Source organism: Watersipora subatra, chromosome 3, assembly GCF_963576615.1.
Source record: "Watersipora subatra chromosome 3, tzWatSuba1.1, whole genome shotgun sequence".
Classification (NCBI taxonomy): Eukaryota; Metazoa; Bryozoa; class Gymnolaemata; order Cheilostomatida; family Watersiporidae; genus Watersipora; species Watersipora subatra.
Genome location: NC_088710.1, coordinates 39,677,184 through 39,696,598, shown reverse-complemented (window position 1 = coordinate 39,696,598; position 19,415 = coordinate 39,677,184). Strand labels below are relative to the sequence as shown.

The 19,415-nt window shown below is 34.5% G+C and overlaps 2 protein-coding genes across 4 annotated transcripts in view; one reads left to right on the top strand and one right to left on the bottom strand.

The window, feature by feature from the left end:
• The window catches only part of LOC137390105 (leucine-rich repeat and coiled-coil domain-containing protein 1-like), a 66,926-nt gene extending 63,474 nt beyond the window's left edge, over positions 1-3,452 (top strand). Inside the window, exon 22 of the mRNA XM_068076357.1 lies at positions 3,247-3,452. Coding sequence (XP_067932458.1) covers positions 3,247-3,372 — 126 coding nt within the window. The 3' untranslated portion in view covers positions 3,373-3,452. The remainder of the gene's footprint in view (positions 1-3,246) is intronic.
• Positions 3,419-19,415, bottom strand: part of LOC137390106 (myocyte-specific enhancer factor 2C-like) — a 39,748-nt gene continuing 23,751 nt past the window's right edge. For 2 of the 3 annotated variants that reach the window (XM_068076358.1, XM_068076359.1), the window contains exons 8-10: positions 14,782-14,956; positions 14,661-14,684; positions 3,419-4,420 (exon numbers count right to left, since the gene is read on the bottom strand). In XM_068076358.1, the coding sequence (XP_067932459.1) occupies positions 4,177-4,420; positions 14,661-14,684; positions 14,782-14,956 (443 nt within the window). In that variant the 3' untranslated portion in view covers positions 3,419-4,176. The remainder of the gene's footprint in view (positions 4,421-14,660; positions 14,685-14,781; positions 14,957-19,415) is intronic. The other variant, XM_068076360.1, reaches the window with a different exon arrangement.

The following is a 19,415-nucleotide window of genomic DNA, read 5'->3' as shown; positions in this document are numbered from 1 at the left end:
ATCAATACTCTTATCTTCATCAATACTCTCATCATTGTTAATACTCTTAGCATTATTAATACTGTCATCATTATTAATACTGTCATCATTATTAATACTCTCATCATTATCAATTATACTCTTATCATTATTAATACTCTTATCATTATCAATACTCTCATCATTATTAATACTCTCATCATTATTAATACTCTTATCATTATCAATACTCTCATCATTATTAATACTCTCATCATTATTAATATTCTCATCATTATTAATAACGTATTTAGTCTTCCTTATAGCTGAGGAAGACTAAATACAACGAAACATTGAATTACATGATTATCGCAAAACCTGTATTTGAATGCTACCTTTATTTGAGCGCTACTATGGGAGAAGAGTTAAACGATAGAGCGCCACCCTTTTATTGAACGCCACCTTTATTTGAACACCGCTTCTATTTGACCGCCACTAATTAATATTCTTAATCATCAAGCACCCATAATAGCAAGTAATCAGTTGAAAAGTGTCCATAAAAGTGTGCTAATAATGACTCTATTACATCAACAACAATTAATTCATTCATTGTTTCTATTCGTATCGAAGTTCGTTTTCCAAGTCTAGGCTTTTTATTAAAACCTTTGATTGCAACGCTATAGAAATAACTAGTAACTGTATCAGGCTAATAGTAGTTTCTTGTTTAATGCGGCTTTGAGCAATGCTACAATTACAAGTTAGGATGCTTGCACGACTTTTGCTAAGCAAGCACCCGGCTGAAAGTTTGTCACTATTTCCACGAAAAGTTTTTCAGATCGCAACGCATGAAAGTTTTGTGCTACAAAAATAACGTTTAGATGCTAATACCGACGAGTTCAGCAGTGCAGAAGAAGAGGTCAGATCAGCAGACACTTTGTAAGATATTGAACAGCTAGAAGATGATGAAATGGTTTCACACGAAATACGAAAGCAACAATCGGAACGCAACCTGCCAAGCAGACGATGCTAATATTTGTGTGTCAAAAATGTCAATTTTTGTTTCTGCGTGTATTATAATTATGGTTTGTTTATGTCACCTGTTTTTGAATATATATTTCTAGCATTCGATTGATTATTATAAAACTTATAAGTTTGCAGATCTATAGCGTATTATTTGATAGTATGATTGCAGTAACCTGAACTCAGTTTAAAATGGATCGATTAAAATGGATTGATGCTCATAACTCCTGTTCTACTGCACATAAAAATCCAATTCTGGCTGCAAACTGCAGCAAATGTATCGAAGAGTGCAATAAGATTTGATGCAACATCGTTAAATTAGTTATAAAATGAAAATATTCCTTCAAATTTGAAATGAAATAAAAAACTTTAAAGCTCCCACAAATTGCAACACAGGCTATAAGATCACTGTTTGTTAATTGCAAGCAATAGATATCAAATGGTAGATATCCCATCACATCGATATCAGCTTCCTCGTGCATATTTATTTAGATATCTACAAGGTAAGCTAGCAAATTTCTTGTGTCCTAAAGGGTTCCTGTCACACCACCCAAAGGACAGTGCAAAATGTGGGCGACATTCGATTCGCCCGTGAAAGGGTTGAATTTATCTTCTCAAACTTCTGACAAGGTGTTTGAAAAATGCAACGTCACCCTTTAATTGAACGTCATCTCTAATAAAGTGCCACTCTAAGGGAAGGGTTGAAGAATAGAGTGCCATTGCGTTCAAATAAAGATTTTACGGTAATCATTTTCAATAAGGTTACACACAAGCTAGTCTAATGTAAGCTTTATGTGTGACCTTTAAATTATCATAGCTTATTTATAATTTAAAAAAAAACATAGTACCTTTATTACTTGCAGCTTCTCCACTCTACCTTTATTTTTTGCATCACTTTTACGCTTTTCACCCTGATAGCTACTAGATAACTAGATTGTAGATTTTTTAAAGAACTGATCTGAATAAATTTGCTGTTTTTTATTATATTGCTTGCTGTAACAAGAGCACTGCTACCTTTTACCTTTCATTTTTACTCTTACTACCATGTTTAAGGATTTGTGATTTCCAAACTAATTAATATTATTCAAATAACTTAAAACCAAACAATGTCAAAAAGTACTGATTTACCAAACTGTGACGCTTGTAGAAACTGTGATGTTACTTAGTATGTCAAAACAAACATCTTGCAGTATGTCAAAAATTCAGATGTTGAGATGATAATAAGATTAGTCTGTAATGCTAAGAATGGTTTACATACATGTACATGCACTGCAATGAATCTGTGTAACCACAGAATGCCTTAAAGCAGGCCATAGTGTGATAAATAAGATAACATGAGGAGAAAAGCCGATAGCTACTAGAGACCTTGTCGATGATATAAAAAAGTTGTAAACGAGACTATTGAAAGATGTCGCCACACTAAAATGTGAATCAGAGTTTAGACTGAGTGCCAGTTAGGTGTGGTACTGGGAGATCAAGCATTTGAATTACCATGACTGGTAACCTAAGATTCAGGTGAATTGGTTTTTGGCGCCAGAAATACACTCTCCATACACAAAATATTTATTTTTGGCTGATGGTTGTCAAATACTAGAACTTCTCACAAAATCTCGGAGTAATTGAATTCTTGTCTGAGAAATGACATAACAGGGAGTGATGAACTTAAATAGGGCCATTGATTTTAAACATACATGCTAGGTCAGTGATGAAGCTGAAGGTTTGAAAAAGTTGAAGCGTTGAAGTTTTTTTTCATATTGTTGCCATTGTTGCTGCCAATTGCCCAGCAGTTGTCAGCATCTGATCTAAGTTTGCATGCACAAACTTTAGTACCGACTTGCATTCAAGCCGGTCTTTGCTATGAATACTTTATCAGATACATAATCTTGATAACTAGCAAGTGATTGTTGCACCACCGACTGGTTATTGATATTAAAACAGTCCTACTCTAGAATAGCTCAGCCTGATTCTCGCACATACTAAAGGAGTCCAATTGTATGAACTCATCATACAAAAGAACTCAAAAGAACTTTGTTGATATCTTTGTGCCAAATATTTAGCTTTCAGAAATATTCAGAGAGCGCCAACATTTAAAACTAATTAAAATCGTTGACAAAATTCTGTTTGTCTATCTAGTTATTTGACACCATGTTTCACTGTGGAGCCTGCACATTGCGCAGTCAGAGATGCACAATATTCTTATGCACGGGAGAAACAATTCCTATCGGTGCATTTGGCAGGCTTTATACTCCACTAATTTTCTTTTTTCAGGTCTGTCAGGTCGAGGAAGAGATGAGAGAACTTTTGAACGAAAAGGAGAATTCAAAGACTCAGTTTGACGGTCAGTTAAAAAAACTGAGTGAGGCATTATATGAACTCCAAAATGGTGTTATGTGAAAGTAAGGATCATTTATCTACATGAATCGCCAATCAATAAGTATAGTGCTGTTTGATATGTAGAATATATATATATATATTTGCTATATAGTTTCAATCTTCCTCTATACAGTCAATGCATTTCTGGCACTGGTGAAAAAATAAAATACGGAATAGTATGACACAGGTAGCGTGTCACTAATAGAATTTGTGTCCAATGAAATTAAGCAAACACCCTGAAAATGTACCAATGCGTAAGCCTACACACATGTGTACAAATGGCATATAAAGGAATTGCGCAAACTAACGAGGTAATGCAATTAATAAAAATTTGATTTAGCCAAACTACAAAACAAATATTTTAAACCTTTTAATAAAGTCTAGTTATTACGTAGAAAACATTGCTGAAATATTTTCAGTCGAAAAACATTGCTGAGATTGCAAAATAACTACAGTCACTTGAATAGGGGTATGAATAACAAGGTACAGTAAGTATATGCGGAAATACACAGGAAAATAAAAGGTGGCTTCCTAGGCAAATCATATAATATTATCTGATAGCTAGATGAAAATAAAATTATATCTCAAGCACTTGCAAAGCATCATACATACAACTCTTTGTCCAGTCTAACATTGCGAACAACAGTAATTTAATATCAAAGAACTCCATCCAATAAAAACATGCAAATTGCTAACAAACGCAACAGATCCTTATAAAAAATAGACTATTTACAGGTTGTCACAGTTGGTAAACAGTCACACTGGCTAGTTGTAAGCGTGGCAACAGAACCACTGTCATATTAGAGTTTCATGACAGAACCTACGCTAGACTGGATTCCATGCAGAATCCATCCGAGGTCTCTTATTTGATATGCTACCATCATATTCAGGAGGTACGGGACTAGGCACTGGACTTTGATGACTGTGTATACTGTGGGGTGAGCTGGGTAGACCAGAAGAGGGAGGTCGGAGATGTGATTGGCTAGGTGACATCGGTTCCGATTTCACGCTGCTAGGTCTATGACTGGATGAGTTTACGGTGAGTGACAACGCGCCACTATTCGGTGAGCTATAACAAAAGTAGTAGGGAAATGAGTATTCACAAGGCAATTCATGGACACCGGCCTGCTGCAAGCATCAATTCAAACAGCTAATATCACTGCACTCAAACACTCGGCACTGGATTCTCTGAGGAATGTAGCCTTAAATAGATTAGTGACATTTCCACGCTTGGCATCTGTAGCCTCTGTATCGAAAGACATCCACCTGGGAAAGGTCAGAAGAGGACTCTGTTGAGGTGTATAATAACAGAGAATACAACGATGCTAGCTTTGCGCAATGCCACTGGCAGTGATAAAGATTTGGCAGCAAGCAGAAATTTTAAGCTGCATATGTCAGAATAGTGTGACATGTGTTGTCACATCCTGCATTTTTAAATAAACAAAACTGAGCATAAAAGAGTTCATAAACTTCGACCTATTTAGAATATCCATTTAAAACTATGTTGAAGTAACAAACTTCCCTCAATTGATTTTGTATCGTCCAAAGCTTGCCAAAAGCCCAGCTACGTTAGTCCTTACCTAACTGCAATAGCTGTCATAACATGAATAATTGTATAAGTGAAGGGACACTGGGATTAATAATAATGGCAGATTACTTAGAGAAAAGAAAACAGCTAGACAAGTTAAATATGCAGTGAGAACATTTTGCTACTAGTAGATGTTGAAGCCCATCAACGATTTACAGGCAAATAACCCTGTCCCACTGTTGTTTGGAACTAGTTGTTGACACTAAGGGGTTGTCTTACAGTGATCTTCACGATAAACAATAGTCACTTAACACGTGTGAAAGCATTTTGGATGACTAATCCTATGATATTGGTAAGTCAATTCTTCATATATCCAGATTTGTAGCTTTACAAAATTATAACCATTTAAGAACTAAAAAAAACACTATAACGAACATCTGTTTTAAGCCTTACAAGCAAATGAATTGGTATTCAAAATAGTGCCACAAAAGGTTATTGCACGTGATTGCTACAACATTTGATTGTGCCTGCCTTTCTGACTTACGTAAGATTTCCTAAACATCAACGAGTTGTTATGACTTGTCGACAGTTTTGCCATCTTTAGATGGTTATAGAACCGTGACGCTGTAGCTGCCATGCATTATTTACAACAATACAACTGAGATACATTACCGTAAGAATCAGGTAAGATAATATTTCATATAATACCTGCTATATTAAATATAACTCTGATTAAATAAATCTATTGCTAGAAATAAACTGAACATTCAAAGACAGAGCTGAATTGTTTTTATACAAAAATTGTGAAAAAAGTGGAACCATAACTCTTTGGTCGCTGGAATCACTGGCCAGGGTTTCAAGGCCACAAACTAGTTCTAATACTGCGATCAGCCAGAGTATACAACTGCTTGAATAATGAAATCACGTTAAACTCCTAACCTTAATTTCAACCATGACACACCGACAGTAGGTACAAGCCTGTGATAACTGTACATAAACATCTTAAAAATCCTTTTAAGAATATAACACTTGTCTCGAAAAATAAAAACCTGAAACTGATTTTCATGAAGACTGCTACACGTGGTCGATGTTGAACTTGAGAAACTATTGTTTCTCTCGAAACATATTTCAAACCACATCAAATACGCTTCATAAAATACGAGATATATACTTCTCTTCTAGAAAATGGGATTCTTGGGATAAATGCTTTTTTAACACTGATTAATAACTAGGAAAAAAATGTGATTATAAAGTAGAGCTTTAGGTTTTAATGGTTATTTACGTAAAGAGTGAAGGTCTGAGAATTTCTAAAACCAACTTATTTACATTTGTATCAATAGTGACAAGAAAAGTTACTATTTAAATATTGACTTAAATATTGAGCTTTTTGCTGAACATCAAAATTGGTCATACCAGCAGCAATCAGTGTGCAGTTGCGTTGAAGCAGTTGACAAATTACTTATAATGAAGTTTAACAGCATTTTAAGTGATTATTAAAACAAGCACTTTTACATTAAAAGAGGTTTAATAAAGTATTTTCAAAGGAAAAATATGCTTTCCAACCAGATTGGTAGTATACTTTTCGATTTGAACGATAGGAAACTACAACATGAGATGTTAATAGTTCCAAGCAGTCAATTGATTGCTATTTAACAAAACCAACTGGTGCTTCCTAAACTTTCATAACTTTCTATTATTTCAAAGGGGTGGTGTCGACTAAGTATTAGTAACAGCGAGTCCGATTACAGGATAGACCTTTTTTTTTAAAATGAACTCGATCAATAATTAATTAGCGTATTGCTTAATGCTTTTTTCGCATTAAAAACAATGTCTTGATAATACTGATTATAATGCAATGGGCTCTGTTAATGATCAATCGTTTTTTATGCATATTGCTAAACATTCTAGTTCATTGGGCTTAGTTGTAATAATTGCAAACCATGTCATGCCTGAGCTGCGAGTGAAAATATTTAAGAAGTCAGCAAACCATATAACTGAAAACTTGCTAATCATTTCTAATGAGATATTTAAATGTTACAAGACCCAAAGGTAGAGTTTGCCAACGTTCACTATCGAAAATATGAAAAAAGTGCAAGTTGTCAAATTTTTATTCCATCGACTATATAAACTATGTGTAAGCAAGTTGGTACAAAATTGTTGTTCATCTATCTGTCATTGACTAAAGCCTTGACGACGAAAAGTAAAAAATAGTTCAGTAGTGTCACCCAACTCCAGTTTTAACAGTTTTAACATTGCAGCAGAGATATTTATCATGATGAGACAGTTTATGTATGTTTATGTATGTTTATCTTCTCAACAGTCTTCAAAATATGGTCAAACTAAACCTTCAAAATGCTTGGTTTTGGCTACTTATCTTCATCAAAGCAAAAGATTGTCCAAATTTGATATCGCTGTACTGCATGAATGTCTGTAAATTACAGCCAACCAAAGTTATGAGTCGGTGAAAATTACAGATAGCTTGCTGCGCTCGCTTAGAAGACTTGTGCAAGCAATTTTGTATTCAAAATTTGTACTTTTAATCCATTATGCATTGGATATAAATATTGTGAATTGCGCCATGACTACAGGAAATAGAAAACCAGAGAATTAAGAATCCAGTACGATTCATAACAAACATATGAATGGCTATGTTATGTTTATAAGATTTACTACAGGCCTGATGCAATTGTACCCACATAAAAGTAAATAACTCGCTAACAGTCCGTAGCTAATAACAAGCAAAACTACATTAATATCGTCCTGGCTATGAGATGGTCAATTTAATCATATTGTTTATTCACTATTGGTTAACAAAAGAGACAGTTAACATTAAAAGACTTCACCCATTACGCAACTTTTGACTACACTAATACCTTTAAATGAAATAGATGTTTTTATATTAGAAACCATAAGTTAGTATTAATAACCGGTGACAATACCTGTTCAAAAAACCTTTAAAATGGATCTACTAGACCAGAATTGTTAGCTCATACTGGATCACATATCTCTTCTTTCATGTTAACATATCTGTTGGTACCGAGAGAGGAGTCTTGACGTTGACACTTGAGCATTGTTATTAAATGGTAGACCATATGAAAATATGCAAACATACAATCATGTCTTTTTGTTGTTATTGTCCAGTGATGAACTAGGTTAAAATTGAAATTAGTCAGAGTATTGTTGGTAAAAGGCAAGTTGAAGTGAAAAGGTTTAGTGTATTACATGTTACACTAGTACTAGCTATAAAGTGGGCGTCAGTAATAGTAATACTGTATTACATGTTACAGTAGTACTAGCTATAAATTAGGTGTCAGTAATAGTAATACTGTATTACATGTTACACTAGTATTAGCTGTAAATTAGGTGTCAGTAATAATAATACTGTATTACATGTTACAGTAGTACTAGCTATAAATTAGGTGTCAGTAATAGTAATACTGTATTACATGTTACAGTAGTACTAGCTATAAATTAGGTGTCAGTAATAGTAATACTGTATTACATGTTACACTAGTACTAGCTATAAAGTGGGCGTCAGTAATAGTAATACTGTATTACATGTTACAGTAGTACTAGCTATAAATTAGGTGTCAGTAATAGTAATACTGTATTACATGTTACACTAGTACTAGCTATAAATTAGGTGTCAGTAATAATAATACTGTATTACATGTTACACTAGTACTAGCTATAAATTAGGTGTCAGTAATAGTAATACTGTATTACATGTTACACTAGTACTAGCTATAAAGTGGGCGTCAGTAATAGTAATACTGTATTACATGTTACAGTAGTACTAGCTATAAATTAGGTGTCAGTAATAGTAATACTGTATTACATGTTACACTAGTACTAGCTATAAATTAGGTGTCAGTAATAATAATACTGTATTACATGTAACAGTAGTACTAGCTATAAATTAGGTGTCAGTAATAATAATACTGTATTACATGTTACAGTAGTACTAGCTATAAATTGGGTGTCACTACATCAACTCACACATTTCACCTAACATCAAGGTAATCAACCGATACATCAAGGTAAATCAACTGATACATCAAGGTAAAAATTGAGCTTTAAATGACGCATTATGATTTTCAACTAAATAAATTTTTTACAGACATCTGTGATGAGGAAAATATTTTCAGCCTTAAAAACATAACTATTTGATAACAATTCCAAATCCTTTGAGCACAACTCATTCTACCTTTAAAAGATTTGACAGCCAACAGTCACTATGAATCACGAAAATGTGTGTTTTTCAATACAAAATCAGACCAGTTTTTCAATACACAATCAGACCGGTTTTTCAATACGCAATCAGACCAGTTTTTCAATACACAATCAAACCAGTTCCGTACTGTTGAAAATGCTGTTACCTGTCATTAAAAACCTGAGCTTCAAGGATGTTAAGTATTTACAAAAAATCATTTATGTGAAAACTAGATATTTTAGTTTTATTTTGCAATTACTTCTGAACAGTTCAAGTATTCTGTGCGCCTACGAAACAAATATTGGGGAATCATCAAAACTGCTTTCTCGCTTAACAATGGTTATAAACAATAAATGATGAAGGAAAAAAATGTCTGTAAGTACTGCCACTTATTTTCCTAAACCAGACCTTGTTAAAATGTCTGCAATAACAATTTTGTTTTCTTCAAATAGATTCTAATATATCTGAAATAAAATGAAAAAATTTTGTTGTGGCTTGTTAGCGACATTTTGGATTTTGTTAGCGACAATTTTGTTAGCGACATTTTGGAACATCCTTGATCGGATGAATGCAATTTTTACGCAAACAATTATTACAATGTTTGCTTCGTGTAAAATTGGGAGTCTAGTTACAGTTCACTGATGTATTAAAACAAATAATTAATAACAAATAATGTATTAATAACAAAAAAAATTAAAGCTTTGAAATTCAATGTTGCCGGGTGCAATCACCACTTCTCCTGTCACTTTCGTGAGATGTAAACAGCAAATTACGGAGCTAGCCTAGCTGCCATTGCAATAGTTGCCAGCAATCAGTCTGTCATAAGTTGTCGGTAATAATGACCAATAGCTTACTAGTTCATGGCCTGTGTGATTTCGCTTATCTCACTTATTGGTACATTGTATTGGCAAATATGAATTCAGCTCATGAACATTTTACTTCAGCTCAATTATAAATGTTCTTCAAACTAAAGCATTAGTTTGTATTATCTACTCCATCTACTGGTCTTTCCGTAGTAATCAAGTAAACATTGTAAACAGATGTTATATCTACAAATCACCGCTTTATAGAAGCTGCAGTGCTTTATAGAAGCTGTAGTGCATAGATTTAAGAAAACGTGAACTGTAGTAACTTTTTCATATCATGATTTATACTAATCTAATGTTTGCTTCCCTTAGATCTGTATTTATGCTATACAAGGCATAATCACCAACCAGTCACAACCAGTCACTCTTGATCACCTACAGATTTTGACACACAATTTGTTAAAATCGATACAAAATTTGATCAAATATTAAACAATGTACCCCGAGTTACGACATCCCTGTTTTACAGTTTTCTCGCCTTACGATGTGGAACACGATGTATTTTTATCCAATCATTAAGGCATCTTTTCCGCCATACGACATCAACAAAAATGTTTCTTAAAATTCAAATTTGGCAGTCGGTGTGCTGAATACGTAGGAATAACGAAGATGTCAATATGCTATTCACCGAAATTCCTCCGACAACGCCGAAAAGAGATACGATGCTGGCCCTCTCTTAGCTCAGCGTTCTTCGTGTTTGTAAATGCTTGATATTGTGTGAGTTGAAACGAAAATTAGTGAAAATAAGCAAAAGTGACAATTTATTGCGCATTTCAGGGTTTAATATCACCTTTACAATAAACATTAATTCATTATTCGTATATAACTATATAACTACGTATACAACTTTAATTTGTTAGCCATGGATCCTAAGATTGATTATGACATTAAAGGAAGTAAGAATCATAGCCATTAAATACACTAATGTTACTGTAGGGTAACTATAGTAACTGATTTTAATATACTATTTTGTTATTAGGTTTTACTGTGTACAGTACGTATACAAAATTTTGATGAGTTTACCAGAGAGAGTGTACTTGCTTTAGATAATTATTATGGGTTTTAATACCCCTCTACACTGACAACATTCTCGTCTCACAATGCCAACACCGGAACGAATTAATGCCGTGTAGCGGGGGTCCGCTGTATACATGTAGGTCTATATATTATTTATGATGGACCATAAAAGATTTGTGAAAGTAATGAGATTTGTGCAGGTAATTGTATTGCTATATTTTTCCTCAAGAAACACGAAAATATTACAATCTACGAACAGAGTGATTGCAAACATTTCGTGTTCAGTTTCTAAACATTGCAGTTTTATACGTGAAAACTAAAATGCTAAAGTAAAAAAAATTGAAATATTAAAAAATATATAAAGTTAGGTTAGCTAAAACTTCACTTAGTTTAGTTAATGCCCTGTAACCGTATGACCGTAATGTAACCGTATGACCGCTAGTAACCGTATGCCCTGTAGTAACCGTATGACCGCTAGTAACTGTATGCCCTGTAGTAACCGTATGACCGCTAGTAACTGTATGCCCTGTAGTAACCGTATGACCGCTACCTCTCAACTTATGTATTGTTGTGCCTAGACTACCTTTCGTCTTTATTTAATGTAAAATACCAATAAAAGCAACTTTTTATTATGACCATATCATTTTATTTTAGCATAGCACTATATATATAGGCATACTGTTAGCATACCACTATTTAGAATATAGGCATACTGTTAGCATAGCACTATTTAGAATATAGGCATACTGTTAGCATAGCACTATTTAGAATATAGGCATACTGTTAGCATACCACTATTTAGAATATAAGCATAATGTTAGCATACCACTATTTACAATATAGGCATACTGTTGGCATACCACTATTTAGAATATAGGCATACTGTTAGCATAGCACTATTTAGAATATAGGCATACTGTTAGCATACCACTATTTAGAATATAGGCATACTGTTAGCATACCACTATTTAGAATATAGGCATACTGTTAGCATACCACTATTTAGAATATAGGCATACTGTTAGCATACCACTATTTAGAATATAGGCATACTGTTAGCATACCACTATTTAGAATATAGGCATACTGTTAGCATACCACTATTTAGAATATAGGCATACTGTTAGCATACCACTATTTAGAATATAGGCATACTGTTAGCATACGAATATTTAGCCAAATAAAAATATAAAATTATTTTTCATAAAAGTTTTGCTGAAAGCCATCAAATGGAAAACTTAAGAAGCTAGTGATTTTTTTGAAACCACACTAGAGCAGTATCAAAAGACATTCAAGGAGTAGAAGTATGTTTTCTTTCATAGAGATTACTTTTTGCCAATCTCACTAGAAACACTAAACTCGTTCAGTTTAAACTAAAATTATACAAAATGACAAAACCAATCGATTGTTTATAAAGAGCAAAATTCTGGAAATTTTATTGAGAGAAATTTTTTATATTTTTGTAAACTATTAATGTAATAAGTTGCCATTAAAATTTCAATGCAGTTGCATTTAGTTTCTAAACTAATTACAATGGACATTTTGCAATTTATGTGGTTATTAAAAGTAAAAACGAACCATTTTTTAGTTGAAGCCATTTTGATATAGTGCTGTTGTGCTATTTTGACTTCCATTATGTCAAACTAGATATTTTAGGGTATATATAAGAAGCTAGAACTTAAAATGAAGGCATTTTATAGCAGTGCTTTGTTACTATTTAATAAAACAAACTGCTTCTTTGGAAAGCGCTTTGAATCGACATTCCTGTGGCAATGTGGCAGAAGGAGTGCTGGCCTCATGGTAGCTAGATGGTTAGTCACAATAGTAAAAGCAATATTGCTAGTCATTAAGCATTAAGGATGCATTACAGAAGTGAATAACGCATTCATTACTTCTGCTCAAAGCCTAAAATTATCTTGCAGTGTTATAACACGTATTATTTATACATACATCTAACTGATCACCATAAAATAAATGATACGTTAAAAACATATTCTTCCATTGCGAAGAGTTCGTCAAGAGTCCAACCGAACAACGCATAACAGCTAATACCAAACGTTTCACAGTTCCAATATACACCATTTAGAGGCAGTTTATTCATTGCTAGGTAAGATAGAGAGACTAATCGTATGTCCGAAATGGGGCAAACGAGAGTGTTTATAAAGGTAATATATGTACTTTCACTTTGTCAGGGCAAAAATAACTGGTGTAGGATTTATCATAGGGTAGGATAGGATATAGACATATAGTGCTAGAGCTATAACTGATATAGGATTGAGAGATTCATCATGGTGCAAGAGCTATATTTATAACATTTTATACTGACTAGATGTGTATTACAGTTGTAATACGCATCTAGTCTGTTGTCTACTGTAATAATAATACTGTATTATTATTACAGTAGACGTTCCTACAACGTAAATAGCCCTTTCCGAGAGCATTTGCGTTGCAAGGATTATACGTTTTGCAAACAGACATGATGACACGGTGAATCTTTTGATACCAAATAACTGTAATGTGAATTTTGTTGCAAGTCAACCTTTAAATCGAATTTGACCACTTGCCCCGATTTGACACTTTATATTATATGAGATTTTTTTCATAGTACGCAGCAAAAACTTCACACAGATTATTACATTATGTGGGACTTGCGTTTAGGACGTATACGTTATAGGAGCATCTACTCTATAGAAATGGCTAATAGATAAAATGGCTGCAGCCATTTCTATAGAGTAGATGCTCCTATAACGTATACGTCCTAAACGCAAGTTCCACATAATGTAATAATCTGTGTGAAGTTTTTAGTAAAGTCTTCACTAAATCCACTTTGTTACATATGCAAGCATTTTTGTCAACAGTATTAGATAAAAAGGCTGCACTGTTGACAAAAATGCTTGCATATGTAACAAAGTGGATTTAGTAAAGACTTTGACACAAAAACAGGCTTCCATAAATGTAAATGTTGCTTTGTAAATGATTTATCGATATCTAGTCAAGTTTTGAAACTTAATGGAGTTCAGAATCAGCCAACTTCATCGTTTTACTACATTTAATTAATGAAATTGTAACTTGAGGTCAACTTGAGGTCAACTTGAGGTCAACTTGAGGTCAACAGTATAAGCGCACACACTTTTTTTAGCTAGTTACTGTTGTGAGATGCGAAATTATCCACTTAGTTTTTATTGCTACATTTGATACCAGATGTACGAGTTAGAAAGTGTTTTCATACGGATAAATACACGTTCTCTAACCATGGAAATTATATATTGATATATAATTGATATATAGTTATATATGGAAATTTTTGGCACTTAAAAAATTATACCACTCGATATTTTAACATTGGTCCATATTATGAAGCTAGTAGCAAATAAACAAAGGCTGATAGGGGCACGCAGTTGCTTACGCAATGTGAGCCAACAAGGTACACACTGCTTCTCAAGAAGCGATAGGCGGAGACCCAATGAACTTGTGTTGTGACTAGCGGAAGCATATGGGTGCAACTGAGACCAGACTACCCTGTAGCCTGTGAGCAGAAGACAAGGTTTAGCTTGAGCATGTAAAGCCTAATGATATGACATGCTGATGTTGTTTAGTATTGTTAAGAGGAGTGGGATAGCTCTATGAACAACACTACTTGATGATCTACATGTATCTAGTACAGGTAGCTGGTTAGCAAACCTACCTACGGTGCACATTATTCATGAACCTGCAAAGCAAATCAGTTTAGTTCATGTGATGACAACTCTCTTGACAACTGTGCAAGGTTCATAATTCCTGTCTAGCTGCAACAACGAATGACTTACTGCAGACTTTGTGGTGGAATTCCAGATGCATTGACTGCGGCTGTAAGTGGTCCATGTGCCCCACCACCTCCTGGATGGCCTGAAGGTGACCAACCATTATGCGGTGATCCAGCATAGTTTGCAGCCATGTTTTGTAAGTCAGCAGTCGATAAATTGAAATCTCCTCCACCAGAGCCTATAAGAACCATGTTGGAGCTAAAGATGTCATTAATAAAAATGAATTCGACATAAAAGCACTGTGGTGTTAGAGCAAATCCTCCGATTATGGTGCCTGTATAACATAGAAAAGCAGAAGCCTTTAATATTAGCCCGAGTATAATAGTGATATCTATCCTATTTGCTATGAGACTTACTATAAATGCCCACAAATGTCGGTGCCAACACAAAAGTTTTGTCATACATTTTATGAAGGAATTTCACATTGCTCATGCGCCTGGGTAAACATACTTATGATCACGCCAACATACAAATTTTCATATAATGTAAATTTCGAGCAAATATTTCACTCACAACTTGAAGAAATGTTCAATGTTTGATGTTTTTAAGAATAAATGACACGCTAAAATAGTTTAAACTTAATTTAGTCATTTAGTCCAAGTGTCAGGATAATCACATTGTGTATCTCTGTTCTGCTAGTCCAAGTGTTAGGATAATCACATTGTGTATCTCTGTTCTGCTAGTCTAAGTGTTAGGATAATCACATTGTGTATCTCTGTTCTGCTAGTCCAAGTGTTAGGATAATCACATTGTGTATCTCTGTTCTGCTAGTCTAAGTGTTAGGATAATCACATTGTGTATCTCTGTTCTGCTAGTCTAAGTGTTAGGATAATCACATTGTGTATCTCTGTTCTGCTAGTCTAAGTGTTAGGATAATCACATTGTGTATCTCTGTTCTGCTAGTCTAAGTGTTAGGATAATCACATTGTGTATCTCTGTTCTGCTAGTCCAAGTGTTAGGATAATCACATTGTGTATCTCTGTTCTGCTAGTCTAAGTGTTAGGATAATCACATTGTGTATCTCTGTTCTGCTAGTCCAAGTGTTAGGATAATCACATTGTGTATCTCTGTTCTGCTAGTCTAAGTGTTAGGATAATCACATTGTGAATCTCTGTTCTGCTAGTCTAAGTGTTAGGATAATCACATTGTGTATCTCTGTTCTGCTAGTCCAAGTGTTAGGATAATCACATTGTGTATCTCTGTTCTGCGAGTCCAAGTGTTAGGATAATCACATTGTGTATCTCTGTTCTGCTAGTCCAAGTGTTAGGATAATCACATTGTGTATCTCTGTTCTGCTAGTCCAAGTGTTAGGATAATTCACATTGTGTATCTCTGTTCTGCTAGTCTAAGTGTTAGGATAATTCACATTGTGTATCTCTGTTCTGCTAGTCTAAGTGTTAGGATAATTCACATTGTGTATCTCTGTTCTGCTAGTCCAAGTGTTAGGATAATTCACATTGTGTATCTCTGTTCTGCTAGTCCAAGTGTTAGGATAATTCACATTGTGTATCTCTGTTCTGCTAGTCTAAGTGTTAGGATAATTCACATTGTGTATCTCTGTTCTGCTAGTCTAAGTGTTAGGATAATCACATTGTGTATCTCTGTTCTGCTAGTCTAAGTGTTAGGATAATCACATTGTGTATCTCTGTTCTGCTAGTCCAAGTGTTAGGATAATTCACATTGTGTATCTCTGTTCTGCTAGTCTAAGTGTTAGGATAATTCACATTGTGTATCTCTGTTCTGCTAGTCCAAGTGTTAGGATAATTCACATTGTGTATCTCTGTTCTGCTAGTCCAAGTGTTAGGATAATCACATTGTGTATCTCTGTTCTGCTAGTCCAAGTGTTAGGATAATTCACATTGCGTATCTCTGTTCTGCTAGTCTAAGTGTTAGGATAATTCACATTGTGTATCTCTGTTCTGCTAGTCTAAGTGTTAGGATAATTCACATTGTGTATCTCTGTTCTGCTAGTCCAAGTGTTAGGATAATCACATTGTGTATCTCTGTTCTGCTAGTCCAAGTGTTAGGATAATCACATTGTGTATCTCTGTTCTGCTAGTCTAAGTGTTAGGATAATTCACATTGTGTATCTCTGTTCTGCTAGTCTAAGTGTTAGGATAATCACATTGTGTATCTCTGTTCTGCTAGTCTAAGTGTTAGGATAATCACATTGTGTATCTCTGTTCTGCTAGTCCAAGTGTTAGGATAATTCACATTGTGTATCTCTGTTCTGCTAGTCTAGGTGTTAGGATAATCACATTGTGTATCTCTGTTCTGCTAGTCTAAGTGTTAGGATAATCACATTGTGTATCTCTGTTCTGCTAGTCTAAGTGTTAGGATAATTCACATTGTGTATCTCTGTTCTGCGAGTCCAAGTGTTAGGATAATCACATTGTGTATCTCTGTTCTGCTAGTCTAAGTGTTAGGATAATTCACATTGTGTATCTCTGTTCTGCTAGTCCAAGTGTTAGGATAATCACATTGTGTATCTCTGTTCTGCTAGTCTAAGTGTTAGGATAATCACATTGTGTATCTCTGTTCTGCTAGTCCAAGTGTTAGGATAATCACATTGTGTATCTCTGTTCTGCTAGTCCAAGTGTTAGGATAATCACATTGTGTATCTCTGTTCTGCGAGTCCAAGTGTTAGGATAATCACATTGTGTATCTCTGTTCTGCTAGTCTAAGTGTTAGGATAATCACATTGTGTATCTCTGTTCTGCTAGTCTAAGTGTTAGGATAATTCACATTGTGTATCTCTGTTCTGCTAGTCTAAGTGTTAGGATAATCACATTGTGTATCTCTGTTCTGCTAGTCTAAGTGTTAGGATAATCACATTGTGTATCTCTGTTCTGCTAGTCTAAGTGTTAGGATAATTCACATTGTGTATCTCTGTTCTGCTAGTCTAAGTGTTAGGATAATCACATTGTGTATCTCTGTTCTGCTAGTCTAAGTGTTAGGATAATTCACATTGTGTATCTCTGTTCTGCTAGTCTAAGTGTTAGGATAATCACATTGTGTATCTCTGTTCTGCTAGTCCAAGTGTTAGGATAATCACATTGTGTATCTCTGTTCTGCTAGTCTAAGTGTTAGGATAATCACATTGTGTATCTCTGTTCTGCTAGTCCAAGTGTTAGGATAATCACATTGTGTATCTCTGTTCTGCTAGTCCAAGTGTTAGGATAATCACATTGTGTATCTCTGTTCTGCGAGTCCAAGTGTTAGGATAATCACATTGTGTATCTCTGTTCTGCTAGTCTAAGTGTTAGGATAATCACATTGTGTATCTCTGTTCTGCTAGTCTAAGTGTTAGGATAATTCACATTGTGTATCTCTGTTCTGCTAGTCTAAGTGTTAGGATAATCACATTGTGTATCTCTGTTCTGCTAGTCTAAGTGTTAGGATAATTCACATTGTGTATCTCTGTTCTGCTAGTCTAAGTGTTAGGATAATCACATTGTGTATCTCTGTTCTGCTAGTCTAAGTGTTAGGATAATCACATTGTGTATCTCTGTTCTGCTAGTCTAAGTGTTAGGATAATTCACATTGTGTATCTCTGTTCTGCTAGTCTAAGTGTTAGGATAATCACATTGTGTATCTCTGTTCTGCTAGTCTAAGTGTTAGGATAATTCACATTGTGTATCTCTGTTCTGCTAGTCTAAGTGTTAGGATAATCACATTGTGTATCTCTGTTCTGCTAGTCCAAGTGTTAGGATAATTCACATTGTGTATCTCTGTTCTGCTAGTCTAAGTGTTAGGATAATCACATTGTGTATCTCTGTTCTGCTAGTCCAAGTGTTAGGATAATTCACATTGTGTATCTCTGTTCTGCTAGTCTAAGTGTTAGGATAATCACATTGTGTATCTCTGTTCTGCTAGTCTAAGTGTTAGGATAATTCACATTGTGTATCTCTGTTCTGCTAGTCTAAGTGTTAGGATAATCACATTGTGTATCTCTGTTCTGCTAGTCCAAGTGTTAGGATAATTCACATTGTGTATCTCTGTTCTGCTAGTCTAAGTGTTAGGATAATCACATTGTGTATCTCTGTTCTGCTAGTCCAAGTGTTAGGATAATTCACATTGTGTATCTCTGTTCTGCTAGTCTAAGTGTTAGGATAATCACATTGTGTATCTCTGTTCTGCTAGTCTAAGTGTTAGGATAATTCACATTGTGTATCTCTGTTCTGCTAGTCTAAGTGTTAGGATAATCACATTGTGTATCTCTGTTCTGCTAGTCTAAGTGTTAGGATAATTCACATTGTGTATCTCTGTTCTGCTAGTCTAAGTGTTAGGATAATCACATTGTGTATCTCTGTTCTGCTAGTCTAAGTGTTAGGATAATTCACATTGTGTATCTCTGTTCTGCTAGTCCAAGTGTTAGGATAATCACATTGTGTATCTCTGTTCTGCTAGTCTAAGTGTTAGGATAATCACATTGTGTATCTCTGTTCTGCTAGTCTAAGTGTTAGGATAATTCACATTGTGTATCTCTGTTCTGCTAGTCCAAGTGTTAGGATAATCACATTGTGTATCTCTGTTCTGCTAGTCTAAGTGTTAGGATAATTCACATTGTGTATCTCTGTTCTGCTAGTCCAAGTGTTAGGATAATTCACATTGTGTATCTCTGTTCTGCTAGTCCA